The 21,505-nt window shown below is 37.5% G+C and overlaps 1 protein-coding gene across 4 annotated transcripts; it reads left to right on the top strand.

Moving 5' to 3' along the window:
• The first annotated feature begins 1,464 nt into the window (after window positions 1–1,464).
• Window positions 1,465–19,617, top strand: sh3tc2 (SH3 domain and tetratricopeptide repeats 2). Of its 4 annotated transcripts, none has more exons than XM_053630849.1 (18): window positions 1,465–3,012; window positions 5,964–6,044; window positions 6,626–6,748; window positions 7,111–7,238; window positions 7,351–7,456; window positions 7,555–7,698; window positions 8,387–8,585; window positions 8,785–8,858; window positions 8,944–9,139; window positions 13,278–13,411; window positions 13,519–13,569; window positions 13,669–15,384; window positions 15,505–15,682; window positions 16,038–16,188; window positions 16,429–16,551; window positions 16,681–16,831; window positions 17,194–17,390; window positions 18,467–19,617. In XM_053630849.1, exons 2-18 carry the CDS (start codon window positions 6,035–6,037, stop codon window positions 18,980–18,982), a joined length of 4,197 nt encoding a protein of 1,398 aa, XP_053486824.1. In that variant the 5' UTR covers window positions 1,465–3,012; window positions 5,964–6,034; the 3' UTR covers window positions 18,983–19,617. The 4 variants fall into 4 exon arrangements, with proteins under 4 accessions (XP_053486824.1, XP_053486821.1, XP_053486823.1 ...); XM_053630846.1 differs by having other exon boundaries at window positions 1,465–3,679; XM_053630847.1 differs by lacking the exon at window positions 1,465–3,012 and adding an exon at window positions 3,886–5,341.
• Window positions 19,618–21,505: the final 1,888 nt, after the last annotated feature.

Raw genomic sequence — 21,505 nt, 5'->3', positions numbered from 1 at the left:
AATTAACCAACAGTATTTCTCATTGCTATTATTTTAACTAAATTAACAGTGACCATGAGCTGAGAGCTTACATTTAACTGTTTATGATAGACCTTCTGATTAAAGCTTAAACAAAAAATGATTGGTATCTAGATCAGTTTCAGTCGTAAAAAATCCTGATCGGTGCATCCCTAATGAACACCATTACACTAAAGCGCTTTGCATCTGACGGGTAAATGACCTCACCCAATCACATCCTATATGAGATTATTCAGATATATACACAATATGCGCAGGGCGGTTCGAGAACTGACTCCAGCTCAGAACCATGCCAGTGGAAAATGTCTAATAGTGTAGCTATAAATATATTTAAGAGGAGCAGACTTCAAAGACTGAACATTGAGGTTTATTGTATTTGTTTACAAGGTGGAACAGGTTAACAGTTGTTTCTTGCATACATTCTGTAAAATTAGCTGAAAATATTACATTTAGTTTATCAGAAGGTAAATTAATTTGTCATGGCTCACACTATGTTCCTAAATTCTGTCATAATTGTCCAGCTCAAGTTTTCTCATGCTACTTGTGTGTTATATTGTTGCACATTAACGCTACCATCTCTAAAAAAATAAATAAATAAATAAAAATAAAAATAAAAAAAAACCTAAACTTCAACTGTGCTCCTAAATTTTTGGAATTAGGAGCACAAGTGCTCCTAAAAGAAATTGTCTTGCGTCTCTCCTCCTGTAAAAACTGTTATTGCCTTTTCTGCATACTCCTGAACTGTTTTCATTTGGTTGCATATTGTTATATTTGATTGCATATTTTCATTTGGTTGGTGGCATTTTTATTTTTACTTATCCTATATTTTGGGTTCAATTTTATTTATATTTTGCTTCTACGAGATGATGCACTTTAAGGATCAGTCTAATTTGATGCAAAGATTTGTACATAAGCAGGAATGTAGCACAACATGGAGGTGAAAGCAGCGGTCTATTTATTTAAATGTGAAATATGTTGTCCCTAAAATCAATGAATAATCTTGATAAATAATTGAGATCTCAATATTGATCAAAATAATCAGGATTATCATTTTGGCCATAATCGTACAGCCCTACAAGATAGTACTGAATGTACAGCAACCCCTAGCTCTGTTACAGCCAGTATACTCCAGAGGACAGTGTTTCATCACATTTCGATTTCAAGTACATTGTATATATTGTTTGTGTGGTATAGTCTAAATCTAATCCTTCCTCTGTTGTTCCCTACTGTTTTATATGAGAGGAAATAACTATCTTAGTAAAGGACAAGCCTGGAACAGTAATGTGAGGGTCCAAATCTGACATTAAAAATCGATCGATCACAATGGCCTCTTTGTTATTAATATTATTTAGTATTTTAGGATAATCAACACTTCATTTTCCTTCTGTGGAGACAGTCAGACTACTATGACAGTTTTAAACAGGAAGCAGCTATTCTGCTGCCTCTTTATATATAGTATGAAGTCTCTGTGACTGTGGCAGTGTGTCCACAGTCTTGAAGAAAACAAAGGATGTCAGGAAGAGAGGAAACAGGACAATGGAGGGATATGAGAGCCACTGCCTCCCTCTCACACTGCCTCATTCACTGCCTGACTATGCATATTCCACACACTCTCATATTTTGACAGGGCCAATAGGCAAGTGTCTAAGGCAGACTAAGCGGAGGTCAGTTTCTGTTCAGGTCAAAGCAAATATCTCTTATAACATAATATAATAATCTATAATACAATATTATATTATAGAGGTTGTATTATAGATTATGTTTCTTTTATGACCTTTCCAACACCACCACCACCAACAAAAAAATAATGTTAGAGAAAAATCTTTGTATGACAGCAACCTATTACATTATCAGATAAAAAAAAAAAAAAAAAAACACGATGAAGGCTGTTGGGTTTTACATGTGGATTGTGATACTTTCACCCCTGCACAGTGGAGGTTGTTTGTGATGTCACTGACTGTTGTTTGGGGGTTTTTCTTCACAGATCTCACAATGTTTCTGTCATCAACTGCTGTTGGTCTTTATGTTGGTTTATCCTTTTTAACAACAAATGCAGTCTTCACAGGTGAAATCCAGGGCTCTCAAACCAAGAATAGACATTCAAAGCATTTAATTGTTTAAACAATCAATCTAACAGGGCACACCTGAGCAACAAGAAATACATATCAGTCACATATTCCAATAATTTTGATCACTTGAAAAATGGGTGGGTTCAAACAAAAGGTGCCATGTTCTAAGTTGTTTAACACATCTAGATGTAAATATCCAGAAATGAAAGCTAAAATTCTGATCTATTGTCTCATATTTATCTTTTGATAACAAAACATGAAGTCTCCAAAACAAAAGAATCGGTCTTGCCGTTCCAGTACTTTCTGAAGGGACTGTATATACAAAGTACAATACTGTGCAAAGGTTTTAGGCACATTAACACTGCAAAATCTTTTTAATGGTAAAGTATTTAGATAATATATTTGTAATGTAGTCGTATTTAGGCATCTTCATACATTGTTGGTCGCCATTATATATATGTAAATAGTGGTTCTATAAGTAGTTACATAATCCCATCCTCCAGCAAGAGGCAAGAGAATGCATGATCTCTCAGGCCAAGTGGCCAGTCACATGATTTGGTCCTTTCTGCTGAAGGGAACGTTTTTAATGGTTTACCAAGAAACCTCAGAATACATAACCCGTTCCATGGTTTACTTTTAACCAGCAGGGAAATGCAAGAAGTCAGTATAGCAGTGCCAGAGAACAGTCTGTTATCTACTCTACAGAGATATGGAGCCATAAAGCACAGGAATGTTACAGTCAGAGGTCAGTTTTTTAAAACTGGTCCAAGCAACACGAGTAGGAAATTCTCTGCTTTGATAAGGGGCTTATGTTATTGAAATATCATTTAAAAATAATTAAAACAAAAGCAAATGGACTTCAAAGCATGATTGGAATGTTAACGTAACAAGGCGTGGGTCTGGACAGATAAGGAACCTTCAAAATGTGAGTAAGAAGAAGTATGACTGTTATGCCATTGGTGCTTTGGTTATTATGCACCGAGACCAGTCAAACCAGATGGATTGCTTTACTCCTAGCTGTAGAAAACCTGTGCTATTCACATGCTCTATTTACAGACATTGGATTGTTAAATCATAGGAGACGCATTATAATGAAGAAATGAGGAAATTATTTTATTCTATGGGTAAAAACCTGATTGAATTGTTCTTAAATGTTGTCATTTGATATTTTTTTCTCCACTTTCGATACCTGAGAACTCTAACTGAGCAAAACACACACACAGTGCTCAGAGTTGCTAAGTGAGATACTGACAGAGGCAGAAGGAGAGTGAAACAGGGAGAGAGAGCGTGAGAGAGAGTGAGAGAGAGAGAGGTGGAGTTTATATACTTCCTAAGTATCGGTGTCAGTATAGTGTCAGTCTTCTCTTCAGATGCATGCAACAAGGACACATAGAGACTTTTCTACAGGGGCTTTTCAGATAATCATAAGAGTTTCAGTTTTCGAATTGTGTGAGTGAGGGGAGACTCCTTGCTCCCTGTGCTGAAAACATACTGGCCTCTCATGAAGGACAAACACACCAGCAGGAACGAGGGGTACAGTGTAACAACTGTCGGCTTATCAAATAGCAAGATGAGCATTAGGGTTGGTGTGAGTGAGTGTCCATTTCTATCTACATTCTTTTGCTTATGGTTTGGTTGAACTTAATGGCAGTGTTGCTGTATTTCATTTTTGTCTCAGATAGCAGTGCAGGATGCACTTCCATTTGTCTGTTTTATCTCAGTATTTTTTGTTTAATCTAACATTCTCCATTTTTTACACTCTCTGACATGCATTTTGCTCTGTCTCTTGGTGGTCACAATTTTTTAAAATTTGTTGGAATCTATGAACTTGTTTGCTGGTCTTTTTGGCCGGCAAGGGAGATATTCTAAACTTAGTTCCCATGCCCCATACTCAAGTTACAGGCTTTCCCTCTCTATTCATGGACAATGACACACATCCCCACTCTAACAAATTAACATTTGCTTTATGGCAGACATTTCTGTTTAGTAAGGCATAATCATGACACTAATGACTAACAACTTTATAATTAAATACATAAATAATTCTGATAAATAATTGTGTATTATTAGATTGTGGCAGGAGAACACTATTACACATTATGTGTTAGATGCTGTTCTAGACATATGCGGAGACATGCCTGGCATACGATTACAACTAGCTAATTTCATAAGACACAAATTTGATTAGGAGCCTTCATACTCTGATTTCACATAAACACGGCAGAATAGGGAGGATTGTTCATTTAGTAGTTCATCTGTGCAAAAGGATGAGGAAAGTACAAGTTACAGGGAGTGCCAGATTGGTAGAACTAAGGCAAAAACACAATGCATAAAAAATAAAAAGGCAACAGACAAAATGACAGAATATGTGTAATCTCTCATGTACGTTATGTGGTTTTGTGTAAATTATATGACATGGCAAAAGAGTCTGCAAGAACACTTGCACAGCTGCATTGTGCAGTTACTCATACAACGCATGTAGAATAAAACCTCCATTTACACCATGGTGTACTAAAGCCACTAGGTGATGTCAGAGAGCTGGCTTGTTCCTCTCATCACTTCCTGATGGAAGTTTACAAAGGAAATTGGGTGAAAATAATGTGGATCTGTTGGCATCAGGACTGCTGAGCTCATAACACAGCCAGACATCCTGGCATGGACAGTCTGTATCTGTCGGCCTAAATATTGCTCGCCCAGACAAATGCATAGAATTAGAAAGGAGGAGAAACCCAATTAGAATATCTGTCAAACGTGGAGGGATATACTTATAAAGGCATTGTCTGTTTGGCAATGTTCTATTGTTGTTCATGTTTGTAGGAAATCCAGTGCCACAATACTTACTTTACAGAAGCCACCATCTCCTCCTCAACCGTCGTCGTCCCCCCCCCCACCTCACCCGGCATAAAGAGCCACTGACCAACCCACACTAGCATACCAGAAGCAACACGCTCTTTGTATATTACATTTCAAGACCAACGAGAGAGAGAGAGAATGAGACAGATGCAGAGAACAAGTTAGAGAGTACACTAAATGCTCAAGATGCAAATGGCTGCAAAGAGAGTAAGATTAAACACAACAAAAAAAAGACTAAATAGAACAGGAGTATATTCCACTGGCTAATACCCAGCACAGTTTAAGTGGATCTTTCTTTGAATGGGAGCCATTTATCAGCGGAGTAAGCGAGTTTGTTGACAACATCATGGCATGCTGCTGCTGTCCAGCTCTGTGTCTGAGAAACTGCTTCTTGCTTTCAGGTTGGTCCCATAAATTTTTACAATGAAATGGAATTTACTCAGGCAGACATCAGTTCATTTACATGAAATATGGGTAATAGACCAACCCATGAAGGTAATGCACATTACAGTGTGACCTTTGCTTAGGCTGTTTGTGCTCTCCTGTTTATATTATGCTTCTGCCCTGTGATGAACCTAATATTGCGTTGTGAAGGTTCTAACAAAAATCTTGTTGGTGTTATTAATGAAACTTGTTTGCTTTTTACTAATGCATTATCAATAGTCAGTATAATTAAATTTGTGATGGCACAGATCATGTCAGTGTAGCTATTTCATATAATACAAATGTTTACAAATCACTGAGTGATTAAAAAACCCAGAATGACACAGATTTGCAGTGCAGGTTACGATTGCACTGATTATGATGGAAACAAATGGTGCCTAAATTGATTAACCAGAGAGTGCATGTAGCTTCTATATGTAGTACATGTAGTATACATGTAGTATATAATATCTAATGTGTGTATCCACCCTTTGAAATCACCTTTTTCCCTTAATTTTTTGTTTGCTTCTAAATGGTCACTTCAGTTTTCACACATTTAATTTGCTCTAACCTCTGACAAAACCACTGCCATTTCCATAGATATATCAACTCCTGAGCTCAATACATTATGGGAAGAGCCCCCATATGCACTAACTCCAGAAAATGATGTCATGGGCATTGGTAAGAAAAACAAGGTTTGGTTTTTATCTAAAACTGAAACATTTGTTTTTATGAAATGGAATTTGTTGTACCAATTTATGCATTTATTGATTTATTACTTGCTACATAATATAACAACATAATCTGAGTTTATAGGTTGAACTTTCCATATGTGATGTACTATGTACTCTATAATTGCTTTGGCATCTGCTGTATATTTTAGAATAGCGGGAAAGTTATATTCATTCTGAAAAAGAAAAGCACCACCTGACTGACATTTACAGAGCCACTATGATTCTACTGTACAATCAGTTTTCTGCTTTTTGTCAGTATAAAACAGTGAACCTGCTATGATAAGATGAGTTCGAAAACAAATGTGTCTAAGTGTGCGAAGACACATTGCTGTTGAATTTGATATGAGTTCTATATTTTTGAAACTAATAATTATTATAACAGCCTTTGTCTAAAAAATTAACTCATCATCAACTTTGAGTGACATAAATTTGTTGACTACCTACAGTTGCTTTCAAGATCTTATGCAGTACAAAGACACGAAGATTTTTATTACTTGTACTAAATGAGCTTTCCTCTGTTTGGCACAGGAGATGAGGAAGTGGAAACAGAGGCTGAGGTGGAGGGTGAGGGGATCACTGGTGAGAGTTACTGGAAGAGGAAGGAAGCTCTCAGCACTGTCTCCTTGGCTGTAGGAGATCACTTCTCTTCAGGTATTTGCATCAAGATTTCCACTACCATATAGACAAGAGTGGAAAAGCTTAATAGACAGTAATGGCAGGCCTGATTCAGCAAACTGTCAGAGCTAATGCCCTTTCAGACAACCCTAATGTCTGCACTCAGTCTAATCATATCCTGTTAGAGGTAAGCTAGTGTAGTAGAACTTTTCAACCACAAAGAGGATTCTGCTGTCAGTGCAAGACATAACATTATGGCTAGATCATATACAGTCCCATAATTAGATATTATATTTCCATTTATGCATTTGTCATGCTATATGTGTTTAAGACATCCATGTTAATAAACAATAGGTTTTTAACTTCTAAAAGTCTGCTTTTATTTTAATGTGGTCCAGATGTGATACTGCTGTTCAATGGGAGAAGGCGCTCCAATTTAGAGCCAGACAGTGTGCTGCAGGAGGCACTGCGCACTAGATTAAGGGTCGTAGAGAGCAACAGCCAAGATGTTATTCAGCTTTTTAAAGTAAGCGTTTTAAAGTATCTGTGCTATCAAATGCAGTCAAATTGAGAATAGTTGCTTATGCTGTTTCAAAGTACTCAATCATTCCCAATGATTCTTGGTCCTCTGTTTCCAGGATCTCTCTGCGCGCTTGGTTTCAGTACATGCTGAAAAAGACCATTTTGTTATTACTTTTAAGACAGTGGAGGAAATCTGGAAGTTCTCTACATACCTGGCTCTAGGTGAGCCAGCACAAACACACAAGCAAGATGCACCATAATATATGCTACCCAGAAACACTGATCTACCACAATATGCAATCTTGGTCTTGGTATCTCAGGATATGTGGCAAGGTGCTTGGAGAACTTCCTGTGTGACCAGTCTTTCTGGCTGGACCCTCTTTTGCTCAGTGATGTGGAGATTTGTGTGAGGGTAGATGAGGAACACCTAGCCACTCTCTATCTGGGGCTCCTACTCCAAGAAGGTAAGAGACCAATCAATACTGCACTATTGTACTGTATTGTAAGATTTACCTTTCTAAAGGATAATAAAGGTTTTTCTAAGCGAATTAATGCAAAAGTAAATATGGTTAATACAATACATTGAGACACATTGAATTTTTCAGGTTTTCAGGAAGAAGCATGTTGCTCTGCTATGTGTAAATGTGAGCAAATATGGCTCTGTTGTGTCTCCTGAAATTATTTTTCACAACATTGTTTATATATTTGATCTAGTTGATGTCATGCCAAACGCAACTTTTAATTTGTTAATAGAATTAGGAACACACAGACTGTTATCTGAGGCCTACCACAAATCATACTTTGTAGTAAAGAGTGTGGACATTTATTAAATTTAAGCTATAAATTAGGCACTTGATTTAGAACAACCAAAGATATTGTTGTTAGATGTTAGCTGTTAGATGATGTTGCATGTTAGTAATAAATGGTACTCTTATGTAGATAAACAAACAAACAAACAGGATGTGTTATATGTAAAATATGTTAAATTTACTTGTGATTTTAATAAAGGAAACAGTCAGCATGGCTGATAGAAGAAGGATAATAAAATGCTGAAAATCATATAGAGAAATGCTGAAAAGACATATAGAAAGATAACATGAGAAAGACTGAAGTGTGAAGGAATCTGTGGAGTTGTATTGTTCTTGCTTGTAGGTTCATTCTTTGCTAAAGCTCTGGTTAACAGTGATCAGTGTATAGAGGAAGAAGACAAATTGGCCTACAAGAAGAATGACCTTGTTATTGTGAAGGATATTGGACAGGAGTCCATGTGGGAGGGAATTCTGCTGTCTACCGGTCAACATGGCCTAATGCCTGTTCATGCAATGCAGCCTCTGCCCTACCCTTTTTACCAGTGAGTGACAATCCCACTAAGACATGATATGGTTCCATTAATCAGTGCTGAACCATCACCCTCTAGAAGTAATGAGATGTTTCCAATTCTGAAGTAACGTATGTGTTTTGTGTACTGAATAGTATTAACAATGCTACTTTATTATTTAGTTCACTATATCTATATTGGTCCGACAGAATAAATCTGTTGTGTTTTAAAGGTGGTTTCTTAGGAAGTACCATGGCAATGCAGGAGGGTTTTCATCCACAAAAGGTCAACGTGACCAACCTATAGGTGAGTGTGTGTGAGATCTAGTACTATGTTTAAGTCATATAATGATTCCTTTCTTTCTAGAGTGCTTTCTTACTTCTCTCTCCAGTAACAGGAAATTGCGTAGCAGTAGTGGATTGTTACCCAATGGCTAAAGATGAACTGCACTTCAGTCAAGGAGATCTGATAGAGGTCGAAGGCTTGCTTATTAGCTCATTGAACATGTTCATTGGGAGACACCTCTCTAGTGGACAGATAGGATTTGTCCACATGGCCCATGTGAGACCTGAAAATGTCAAACCACTGTAAGAAAGAAATATTTAAAATTAAAACATACACTCAACATCCACTTTATTAAGAACACCTGTACACCTTCACATTCATGCAGTTATCTAATCAGCCAAACATGTGGCAGCAGTGCAATGCATAAAATCGTGCAGATATAGGTCAAGAGCTTCATGTAATGTTTATATCAAACATCAGAATGGAGAAAAAGTGTGATCTCTGTGACTTTAACTGTGGCATGGTTGTTGGTTCAAGATGGGCTAGTCAAACTGTAAATTTCAGAAACTGGTGTTCTCCAGGGATTTTTACACACAACAATCTCTAGCATTTACACAAAATGGTGTGAAAAACAAAAAAACATCCTGTGAGCAGAGGAGAATGACCAGACTGGTCTGAGATGACAGGAAGTCTATAGTAACTCAAGTCAAGTAAAATTTTAATTAAATAACATAAAATAACATCATAAGACAAAGAATAAAAATAGGTTTTGTGAGAAGATTTAAAAATAGCTAAAGACAGAGCTGACCTCACGTGAAAGGGGAGACTGTTCCAGAAAAGGCTAAATTACCCTTTGTCTTAGTACGACAATGGTGGACAAATAGAAGAAGTTGATTACAGGATCTTAATGTTCTGGTGAGAGTAAAGGTAAAGGTCAGTAATATACTGTGGAGCAAGGCAAGAAAGAGCTTTGTATACATAAATAAGAATTAAAATCAATTTTAAACTTGACAGGAAGACAATGAAGCGATGCCAAAATAGGGGAAATATGATTTTCGCTCCTGTTTAGTCACTATTTACAACCACGGTGAGCAGAAAAGCATCTCAAAAGGCACAACACATCACACTCTGAGGTGGATGAGCTACAATAGCAAAAGACCACATCAAGTTCTGCTCATGCCAGTCAAGAACAAGAATCTGAGGATATCATGAGCACAGACTCACCGAAACTTGAAAGTTGAAGACTGGAAAAAGACCAGGTGATCCCCCACCTCCCACCCCCACCCAATCTTTAACAACCAGTTTCTGTGAGCCTGTGCTCATGATTGTCTCAGATTCCTCTTTTCCTCTGACTTCTCTTATACACAGGGTGTTTTTCCACCATAAGTTGTGACTCACCCAGTGTTTGTTTGTTTTTACACCATTCTGTATAACTCTAGAGACTGGTGTGTGTGAAAACCTCAGGAGATCAGCAGTTTCTGAAATACTTAAACAGCTCTTTTGGTACCAACAACCATGCCACAGTTAAGGTCTTAATTCAATTCAATTCAATTCAATTTTATTTGTATAGCGCTTTTTACAATAGACATTGTCTCAAAGCAGCTTTACAGAAATATCAACATGGTATATAGATATTAAAGGTGTGAATTTATCCCAACTGAGCAAGCCACTGAGTGGCGACGGTGGCAAGGAAAAACTCCCTAAGATGTTTTAAGAGGAAGAAACCTTGAGAGGAACCCGACTCAGAAGGGAACCCATCCTCATCTGGGTAACAACAGTTAGTGTGAAAAAGTTCATTATGGATTTATATGAAGTCTGTATGGCCTTAGGAGCAGCCGTAGTCCCAGCAGTCTGGAATTAGAGAAGATTTGAGCTCCATCCAGAGGCAGAAAGGATCTGGATCTCTAGTATCTCCATAAATTCGTGTGGGGCTCGGCGAAAGGAGAGAGGCAGAAAAAAGATTATTATGACTGCGAAGTAGTAAAACAGAATCTAGTCAGGGTAGGCTTGAGTAAACAAATACGTTTTAAGCCTAGACTTAAACACTGAGACTGTGTCTGAGTCCCGAACACTAATAGGAAGACTGTTCCATAACTGTGGGGCTCTATAAGAGAAAGCTCTTCCCCCTGCTGTAGCCTTCACTATTCGAGGTACCGTCAAATAGCCTGCATCTTTTGATCTAAGTAGGCGTGGCGGATCATATAAAACCAAAAGGTCGCTTAGATATTGTGGTGCGAGACCATTTAGTGCTTTATAGGTTAATAAAAGTATTTTATAGTTAATGCGAGATTTTACTGGGAGCCAATGCAGTATTGATAATATCGGTGTGATATGGTCGTATCTTCTAGTTCTAGTTAGGACTCTAGCAGCCGCATTCTGGACTAACTGGAGCTTATTTATATTCCTACTGGAACATCCAGACAGTAAGGCATTACAGTAATCTAATTTAGAGGTGACAAATGCATGAACTAGTAAATAAGAAACATATTGTCACTACATGATGCGGAAATCCGCATCATGTAGTGACAATATGTTTCTTATTTTAGAAATATTTCTGAGATGAAAGAAAGCTATGCTAGTAATATTATCTACATGAGCATCAAATGATAGGCTGGAGTCAATAATCACTCCAAGGTCTTTAACTGCTGTACATGATGAAACAGAAAGACCATCCAGAGTAACCATGTGATCAGAAGGATTACTTCTAGCTACACGTGGGCCTAATAAAAGTATTTCTGTTTTATCAGAATTAAGTAGAAGGAAGTTAGTTAACATCCAATGTCTAATGTCATTTACACAATCCTCAACTTTACTAAGCTTCTGTCTGTCCTCTGGCTTCGCTGAAACATACAACTGTGTATCATCAGCATAACAGTGGAAGCTAATTCCATGTTTATGAATAATTTGACCTAGGGGTAGCATATATAAAGTAAAGAGCAGTGGGCCTAAAACAGAACCCTGTGGAACTCCAAAAGTAACCTCAGTACGCATGGAGAAATCACCATTTACATCTATGAACTGATAACAATCGGTCAGATAAGACCTGAGCCAGGAGAGGACTGTTCCCTTAATACCAACAACATTTTCTAATCTATCAAGGAGAATAGTGTGATCTATAGTATCAAAAGCTGCACTAAGGTCGAGTAACACAAGCAGCGAGACACAACCCTGATCGTAGGTCAGTAGAAGGTCATTTACTACTTTAACTAATGCTGTCTCTGTGCTATGATGAGGTCTAAATCCTGACTGATACATTTCATGAATGTTATTCCTATCTAAGTACGAGCATAACTGCTTTGCTACAACCTTTTCTAAAATCCTAGAGATGAAGGGGAGATTTGATATTGGTCTATAGCTGGACAATTGAGACGGGTCAAGATCAGGTTTTTTAATCAAGGGTTTAATAACTGCTAATTTAAGTGATTTAGGTACATAGCCAGTGCTTAGGGAAGAACTGATTATATTTAAAAGTGGTTCAATTACTCCTGGACAAATCTGTTTAAACAAACATGTAGGTACAGGATCTAGTATGCAAGTTGATGAATTGGCTGAAGAGATTAATGTAGCTAGTTCGGTCTCTCTAAGCGGAGCAAAACACTCTAAACATTGATCTGATATTGCTACATTGTCATGTAATGGGTTTGTTACAGTACTGTCCGGTTTTAATTTAATGGCCTGTATTTCACGTCTAATATTTTCAACCTTATCAATGAAAAATGTCATGAAATCTTCACTGCTATGTAATGATTGAGTGTTTCTCTCTGTAGTGGTTTTATTCCTAATTAATTTAGCTACTGTGTTGAAAAGGAATCTAGAATTGTTTTTGTTGTCTCCTATTAAGGTGGAGAAATAGATTTTTCTAGCATCGCCAAGAGATTTCCTATATTTCAGTAGGCTCTCCTTCCATGCTGTTTGAAATACTACCAGTTTGGTTTGACGCCATTTACGTTCTAATTGTCGAGTTGTCTGTTTTACTCCAAAAGAGTAGAGTCTTAGAGATCACACTTTTTCTTCAATCTTATGTTTGATGTGAACATTACCTGAAGCACTTGAACTCTATCTGCATGATTATTTGTATTGCGCTCCTGCCACCTGATTGGCTAATTAGATAACTGCATGAATGTGCAGGTGTAAAGGTTTTCCTAATAAAGTGGATGGTGAGTGTACATGCATGTTACATTATTTCTACTTGGCATCCCTACCTAAAATCGTAAATATTTGTAAATATTCTAAAATATTTGACTTCAAAGACCATCAAAACACATAAAAAATCATCTGACTCATGAATATAGTTATCATATTTTTCAGTTGACCTTACCTGAATCTGTTTCTGTGTTGCTGGCTATTGGAAGGGGGGCATGTAGTTATACAATGAGGTGATGAAGCAGTCAGAATGGGAGTCATGTGGTTGATAATGTTGCCTTTGTTGGGTCCTCATAGCAGTGGACAATTGGTCTTTCTGAGTGAGGAGGAAAGGGTGGCTCTCTCACAGTTTAATATCTGCACTGAACAGTGCCATACTGGTCTACTGGACAAACTCTTCTCCACTGACATCAGCACTGTTTACAAATTAGGTAGGAAACACAGATACTATTTGTCTGGCATATGCTTGACATTGTTTAGGTGGACATGGCTTTAATTTTAATGCAACTTTGATTAAAATAACTTGGCTTATTTACAGACAGACTGGATGACTCCGATTTTACCTATATCAGAAACCAACCAAAGCAAGGTAATCTATTTACCTTGATTTATGTAAACATGCTAAATGTGTACATCTGGATAACTTCTGTCATTTTAAATTATTAACTATGTTTGTATAATCCCCCAGAACAGAAAACTCCAGTAGATGCCAGGAAGAGCATTATACTGGAACATATTGATACTCCATCCTATCACTCCTCCCCTCTACCTTCCTTCTATGCTTCTCAGAGTTGTCTAGACAGGGACAATGAAGCCTTCTCCTTCAGCCTGGAGGACACTTTCCGAGAGATGGACGAGTATGAGGAAGATCCCCCCTTTATGGATGAAGGCATCTGTGAAACTGAAGAAGCTGAGTTTGTTGACCCCATCTTAACCCTTCTCAATCTGGACTACTTCCAGGATTCTTTTCATGCACTTTATGACCTCTCCTACTCCTTCTTGGACACAGTCTTTGGGGGTCTTCCGGTGGATGAGGTGCTCCTGCATCTGGAGACCTTGCGGGAAGGAGCAAAGAAAGGCAGGATGGTATGGGCCCATCGGAGAGCCTGCTTCCTTCTGGGCAGGTTGTGTGCCAAAAAACTCAAGTACTCACAGGCTCGAGTCTACTTTGAGGAGGCACTGAATGTCCCTGTAGAGGGCTTTAATGACAAACCTCTGTTGATTGCCCTGTATAGCAACCTTACTGCTGTGTACCTGAAGCAGAAGATGACAGACAAGCTGCCTTATACATTAGAAAAAGCAAGTGCTCTTATACTGGGCCTCCCATTACATAACTTCTGCTCCCTTGACGAGTTTGAACTGCTCAAGCCCATTCTATGCAAAGCTATTGTTTGCAATGATAAGCACCTTGAGGCACGGACTTGCTATTTAATCCTCTGTCTATTTTTGCATAACAGAAAGATTGAGGAAGCCTTGCCTTTTGTGGAAAGGCTTCAGTTCCTCAATCTCACTCTCTTAGCAGAAGAAGGAAGGCCTATAGGACCAGTTGACCTAAACTGGATACTATGCAGGCTCTACCACAAGAAGTATCTGCCATACCTTGCATTAGCCTCTCTCAGTCTAGATTCAAGTCAGGATCATTCTTTGGATAATGCCTTTCAAAAGATTGAACTTTTCCTGAAGAACTCAGTCAGACTGAATCCTCGTTGGAAGGATGGCTCTGCTCTGCTCCCAGTCCAGGTGGTAGTTTACCTTCAGCAGGCATTGATTATAGCTAACTGTGGAGAACACATGAAGACTCAGAGAGACCTTTGTATGAGTTTGGCCAGTGTCTACCAGCAGTATGGTACTTTAGAAAGGGCAGTGCTCTATGCCGAACAAGCAGTGCAGGCAGGAAGTAGCATTAATGAGGAGGAGGGCTTTGAGGCATCAGTGCTGCTGGCCTGGCTCTTAGTGCTCATAGAGGAACCAGATAGAGCCCAATCTACGTTACAACCTCTCCTTAACTCATTTAATAGAACAGACAGTCAAACACAGCGTGGAGTGGTCCACAATCTACTTGCGTTATGTCTTCACAAACAGGGGAAGGTCACAGAGGCAGCAATGGACTTTCACTGTGCTCTCAAGATTGCAGAGGAAAATGGAAACAAACATAACGAAGCTCTGGCTCTGGCTAACCTGGGGTGTCTCACCTTATCAGTGGGGGCTCCAAACCTGGCAGAGACTTTTTTGCTCAGATCTCTTCAACTTTTCCAGTTTCTGTCTGAGAGCCCCTCAGATGAAGAGCATGTTCAGACTCTGCTGTGGCTAGGTAAAAGCTACAAAGAAAGGGGAGAAAGTCAAAAGGTTAGGCTGTGCTTTGAGATGGGTCTCCTGATAGCCATCAATGCCAAGAACCTGCACAGTGAGTGAAGAAAGCTTTTGGGTCTTTAGAAGTTCTTAATTATCATTTTACCTCCCCCCAAACCAACTAAAAAAACAAAACAAAATTATGCTTTTAAAACTTTCATATTTTATATTACAGGTCAGATGGTTGTTGCAAAGGCGCTCAGTCGTCTCTATGCCGACTTAATGTTGTATGGGCAATGCATAATTTACTATGAGCACTGTGTGGGGCTCGCCAGAGAAATGAAGGATAAACATCTGGAGGGAGAGTACCTGGAGATTCTCAGTAATCTCTACCTATCACTTAATACTGAGAAGTAAGACACACAAGGCTAAGGCTCATATAATGCATTATGGTGCTAGTGGTATTATTCTACGTCAATACATTTGGTGCACCTTTGACTAACAGACCAAACCTTTTTTTTTTCCGTATACTTTGCTATATATCAATTAGACTGGACACTTATGCATAATGAAAAGAAGCTTAAATCAAACTCAAATAAGTCAGAAAATCTGATCCAAATAAATTATGTAATTAAATAAATTAATATGCACCACTTGTCCTCACAGCTGTGCTTTGAATAAAATTTTTTAGAATGAATGTATCTCTCTGATGAAAAGGATTTTTACTAATTTAAAAAAAAATATTTTCACTGATGAAAATATTTGTAGGTCCTCACGGAAGTCTCTGGACTACACTAAGCAAAGTCTAAGGATTTCCATAGACTTAGGAAAGAAACAGGAGGAGTCAGAGACATGGCTACAGGTGGGCCGTATCTACTACTTGATCCATGAGGATGAACTGGCAGACATGTATCTTCAGGTGAGAGAAAGGCAGTGGTGAGGTATAAGTGAGTAGCATGTTAACTAGTGGTACTACAGTGGTAGTAGTGGTAATACACTACTAGTATGAGTACTGTTGTAATATCAATTCTTGCAAGACACTCTCTAATATTTGTATTTTGTATAATTGTTTTTGTAAAATATTTGTAATTTTGTATAAAGCAAAAAGAACATCTCATGTAAATCTTTTATCATAACAGCCTGTATAAACCTTGTGCAGGCAGCTGTAAAGACAGCCCTAAGGATAAACGATCCATGTTTTGCTATGAACATTTATGAAGAGGCTGGAGATGTCTTCTTCAAAGGACACAGAAACCGACTGGCTGCTGTTTCATTTTTTAGAGTATGCGATACCACAACCTCACAGCATGTGTAATAATGTGTTAATAATATTTAAACATCAACTAAAAATCTTATCTGGATTTTTTTTTCCCCAAACTGGGTTGTGAAAAAGTGTAAACTGTGTGTGCAGGACGGGGGTCTGCCATTTGCAAGATCTCTTAAGGATGTGCATTCAGAGTTCAGGCTTTTATGTAAGCTCTCTGAATTGCTGCTGAAGGAAGGTCAGCACCAGGAGGCCCTGCAGTATGCTACACTTGCAGTGCAAATCAGCACCTCAACTGGTAATAAAGTTAACTTTCTCCTTAAATTTCATCATCTCATGTTTTGGCAAAGGCTGCTATGACATTTGGCATTCTGTCTGAATATACTGGTGTGCAAGTGTCTGGCTGTGATTTGAGATGTTTAATCAGTCTTTTGCTTGGTATAAAGAAGAAGCATCAAGTAGTAGGTAAAGCGATCCTTTACTGAAAGCTGGTGCTTTGTGTCTTTATTTTCAAAACCCATGCTGCCCCTACTGTCAATAAACCAATTAAAAAAGTGGAAAATTGTTTTCTAGGTTTTGTTTGTTATATTTAATTGCATTGTTCCACAACATTCAACTGAATTTTATGAACTATCATCGTACTCCTGTTCACTCCTTTAGGTGTACGTCTGAATGAGAGGGTGTCCTACCATCGCCTAGCCTCAATCTACTTTACCCTGAAGGAGTATGAGATGGCTGAGAATTACTATTTGAAGGCTCTATCTCTCTCTCCCAATGCACTGGAGCATGCAGAAGAGGCCCGCTACTATGTTAAAGTTTACTGCAGACTAGCTGATCTAACCCTGCACAAGATAAAGGTTGATACCCAGTCATGTTAAGATATTTCATCAGTTTTCATAAAAATTAGTAAAAATACATACACAGTTTGAGCTTAAACACATGAAGATGTTGTATAAGGTGCTGAAGGCACCGATCTGATACTCAGTGTCAGTAGCAGGCTGATACCAGCAAAAAATGTTCTTAGATATTGTAACAATAGGCAAAGAATGAAATTGGAAAATATTTTTTTTAAACCGGAAATGTTTACATATTCTTTTTCTTTTCTTAGGAATGTGTATATATATATATATATATATATATATATATATATATATATATATATATATATATATATATATATATATATCTTATTATATGTACAATGTAAGTGAATTTATTGTTAAATAATTTAACTGTGAAGTGCTTCAGTTTAAAAAAAAAAAAATTAAAGCTTGGTAGAGAATATCAGATGGATATCAGTATCAGCTCTTACTCAAGGTTTTATTGTCAGATTTGATATAATATGAGTCTAAAATGGGTTTGCAGTTTCAGTAGGCTCATATATTCTGTTCTTGCCAAATTTATAACTGCCCTACATTTTTGTTACATTTATTCATTAATTTATTCATTTATTCTTCCATTATTATTACTATTGCTCTGAACATTTTATTGCCTGACTTGTACATGATTTTATGTGTGCAGCCTCACATTAGAAACATTAGAGAGCTCCTGGATGCAAGGGCAAAATCAGTTTTTTCCCACTTTTTATTTTATATTTTTTAGGGGCATGAATAATGTGACTTTATTTTGGCAAGAACATACCTTATATGTTTTTGAGAGATATTTGTTTTTGTTTTTTGTTTTTAAGAGGATTTTGAAAATACTATTTGGTAGAAGAAAGGTAAGTAGTAGTTTGGAAAAATTTAAATCATTATGTGTAAAATTTATTTTATCTTTCTTTCCTATTCACTTAAAGGAGGTCAATAATTCTGGAGTATGAGCTATGATAAGCCATTGTATATAATGATGCTGCTGCTAATTTTGTGCACCTAATTTATTGGATGGTATTTCTGTACCATGCATTTACAATGAAAATCACTTGCTTACTCCATAGGATGCTTTTGATGCCATGGGATATTTCCACTTAGCTCTGGCAGCAGCTCTGGAAGATGGAGGGAGCCTTCAGGCCAGGTACATAATTTACATGAAGCTGGCAGAGATACACGCTAACTACTTACCTGATGTGGAGCTGAGCCAGAGATATATGGACAGTGCACGGAGCCTAAAGAGGGAGCTGGCAGGACAGACAGACTCCGGTGACACAAATGATGAATATATGAACCATGCTTCTACAGAGTATGCTGATGCTAAGTCTATCAATCATTCCAGTGCTTGGTCGAGGAGCTCAGACTTTAGCAGTAGAAGCAGTACTCTTGTAGGCTCCTACATGATGGACACTAGCCATACAGTGACTGCTTTGAGGGAAACTGGGACAGAAGATATGGACACCAACAACCCAGGAGGGACTGATGGTGGGCCTAGACACCATACAGATTCCAAAATAAATAACGCTAATCAAAGAATCCATACCAGCCACACAGATTCTAGCTTACTAGGTACAGAATTTTGATCATCCCACCCCAACCCCCAAGGCACATTATTATGGAAATGAAATGTTTAAATATTTTAACTGGATATTGCTCATGTACTTTATTCTTCTGCCAAATATAGGGGAAATTACTATTGTTAAAATACTCTGATTTTTTTTCAAGGAAAGAACACTTGTAAATAGATGTAAATATACCTGTCAGATTTTATGTATATTATGTTTATTACATTGAACTGAAAGTCTTTACATTTTTTTCCTACTTTTTGAAGAACTTATTTGGAGATGACATTAAATTCTAGTCAATCCCTAATTCTAGTTCGTATGATTTTTCCTTATATGCAACATGTTGGATACAAGTATGTGATGTATATTGGCTTCTATCACACCAAAAATGATGAATGTGTTAATACTTTCTTTGAATCTGCACCAAACTTCACATGTTTAATAGAAATCAAACTTCACATGTAGGATACGAATCCTGGCCTGAGGACATCTACATGCCAATATTCATTTGTAGTCGTAGTGCCACTTACTGGCAACAGGAAAATATGTCAAAAACAACCATAGAAATTGTAAAAAAAAAAAAAAAATGAATGGCTGTCCCGTGGCAGAGCAGAGCCAAAATGCACCCATGTGCAAGGGCCCGTTTATCGCTACATGCACCTTTAATTAGGGCCGGAGCAACGCTGGTGAGAGGCCCTTTTGGATCTGCGCCGCTCATTAAGTCCCGAGCACCACTGTTGCCAGGCCCTATTGGATCTGCTCCATTTATTATTAGGGCCCGAGCAAGCCCTATTGGATCTACTCCTTTTGTTATTATTATTATTTCCCATTTTCTGACGTAAAGTGATACGTAATATGATTGTTTACCTTAAAATCTATAACATGATAATAAAGTATGAAAAGGTGAAGAAGTGAGAATTGAAGTGAAGAAAGTCAGTTTTCATCAAATGTGCTCTGACAATCATTTGCGTGACATTCTCCAGTATGACATTTTTCAAAAGTTTATGACATAAGATACACTGACATGTTTCACATTTTCTGATGTAAAGTGATACGTAATATGATTGTTTACATTAAAATCAATAACATGATAATAAAGTATGAAAAGGTGAAAAAAGTGAGAATTGAAGTGCAGAAAGTCAGTTTTCATCAAATGTACTCTGACAATCTGACGTGCTACAGTATGACATTTTTCACATTATGACAATAATATACTCTGACACGTTTCACATGTTCTGATATAAAGTGATACGTAATATTATTGTTTACATTAAAATCTATAACATGATAATAAAGTATGAAAAGGTGAAAAAGTGAGAATTGAAGTGCAGAAAGTCAGTTTTCATCAAATGTGCTCTGACAATCATTTCTGTGACATGCTCCAGTATGACTTTTTATTCTTTTTGCCTCTGGTGACTACCTGCTGGGCTGAGTTCTGCTTTGAAGAGGTTTTCCAAATCGGTCGCTGTCAACAACTTCTCAGTGTGGCAGAGGAAACACACCCAAGGTACACACCTTAATCACACTATTAACGCGGTGTGGGAGTTTTCACCGCATTTTGCGAAAGGACACGTACACACACGGCAGTGCTCAACCGTCTGACTGTATGTTAATACATGAAATTCTGGAGGGAACATCGGACGGCGTGGTGTGGGGACGTAATGACGTGTGGCATTAATCGATCTCTGTTCTATAACATGTAAAACATGTTTTTAAAAAAAGGGATATTCTAAAAGCAAGTCAGGTAAACACCTTAATCACAATATTGTCTTATTCAGAATAAGGTCAATAATTAGATTCCTGCTGTCCATGTAAACCTAGTCAATAATGCACGTCGATAATGCAACTAAAACAGGACTAGTGCACATGTCTTAATTCGATTTGTGTTTACTTTGAGTATGACTTTAGTCAGATTAAGGTCATCAATAATTGCTGTTTACATGGTAGCTTCTTAATCAGAGTATTGTCTTAATTGGGTTAATATCTGAATATTGTTGTCCATGTAAGCGTACTGAATGTCAAATATTGTGAAGATTGATGCAACTATAGCTATATATTTGTAAATATTAAAATAAACATTTGCCTAGGATGTAATATCTGATTTTTAAAAAATGATTTTACCTTTTAATAACACTTCCTTAAGGTGGTTCCACAGCACAATCACTAAACAGCTAGATAGAAAATGTGAGTGCTCCCAGTGGCTTGAAACTCACTGTATGGTGATTTAAGGGTATGAAGAGCCCCCTGTATCTGCACACACAGGAGGAATGAAAACACGCTATGTCAGAGCACATTTGATGAAAGTGACTTTCTACACTTCAGTTCTCTCTTTTTTTCACCTTATCATACTTTATTATCATATAATGGATTTTAAAGTGAACAAGCCTATTTCGTATCATTTTACGTCAGAAACCTGCAAAGAATCATATTATGTGAAAAATGTCATACTGGAGCATGTCATGCATTTGATTATATACGTTTATGAGAAAAAACACTTTCCCTTGCTCCAAGCAGCTTGAAACTCGCTGTGTGGTGATTTAA

Source organism: Ictalurus furcatus, chromosome 8 (genome assembly GCF_023375685.1).
Source record: "Ictalurus furcatus strain D&B chromosome 8, Billie_1.0, whole genome shotgun sequence".
Classification (NCBI taxonomy): domain Eukaryota; kingdom Metazoa; phylum Chordata; class Actinopteri; order Siluriformes; family Ictaluridae; genus Ictalurus; species Ictalurus furcatus.
The sequence above is the reverse complement of the archived record's forward strand: the minus strand, read 5'-3'. Positions and strand labels throughout refer to the sequence as shown.

What these genes read in the sequence shown, in the direction of transcription:
- sh3tc2 (XM_053630846.1), top strand. Translation starts at nt 3,589, where the DNA reads ATGAAGGACAAACACACCAGCAGGAACGAGGGGTACAGTGTAACAACT. An exon ending in AAATGATGTCATGGGCATTG is followed by an intron (nt 6,045 to 6,625) that starts GTAAGAAAAACA and finishes TGTTTGGCACAG; the next exon opens with GAGATGAGGAAGTGGAAACA. An exon ending in CTCTACATACCTGGCTCTAG is followed by an intron (nt 7,457 to 7,554) that starts GTGAGCCAGCAC and finishes TTGGTATCTCAG; the next exon opens with GATATGTGGCAAGGTGCTTG.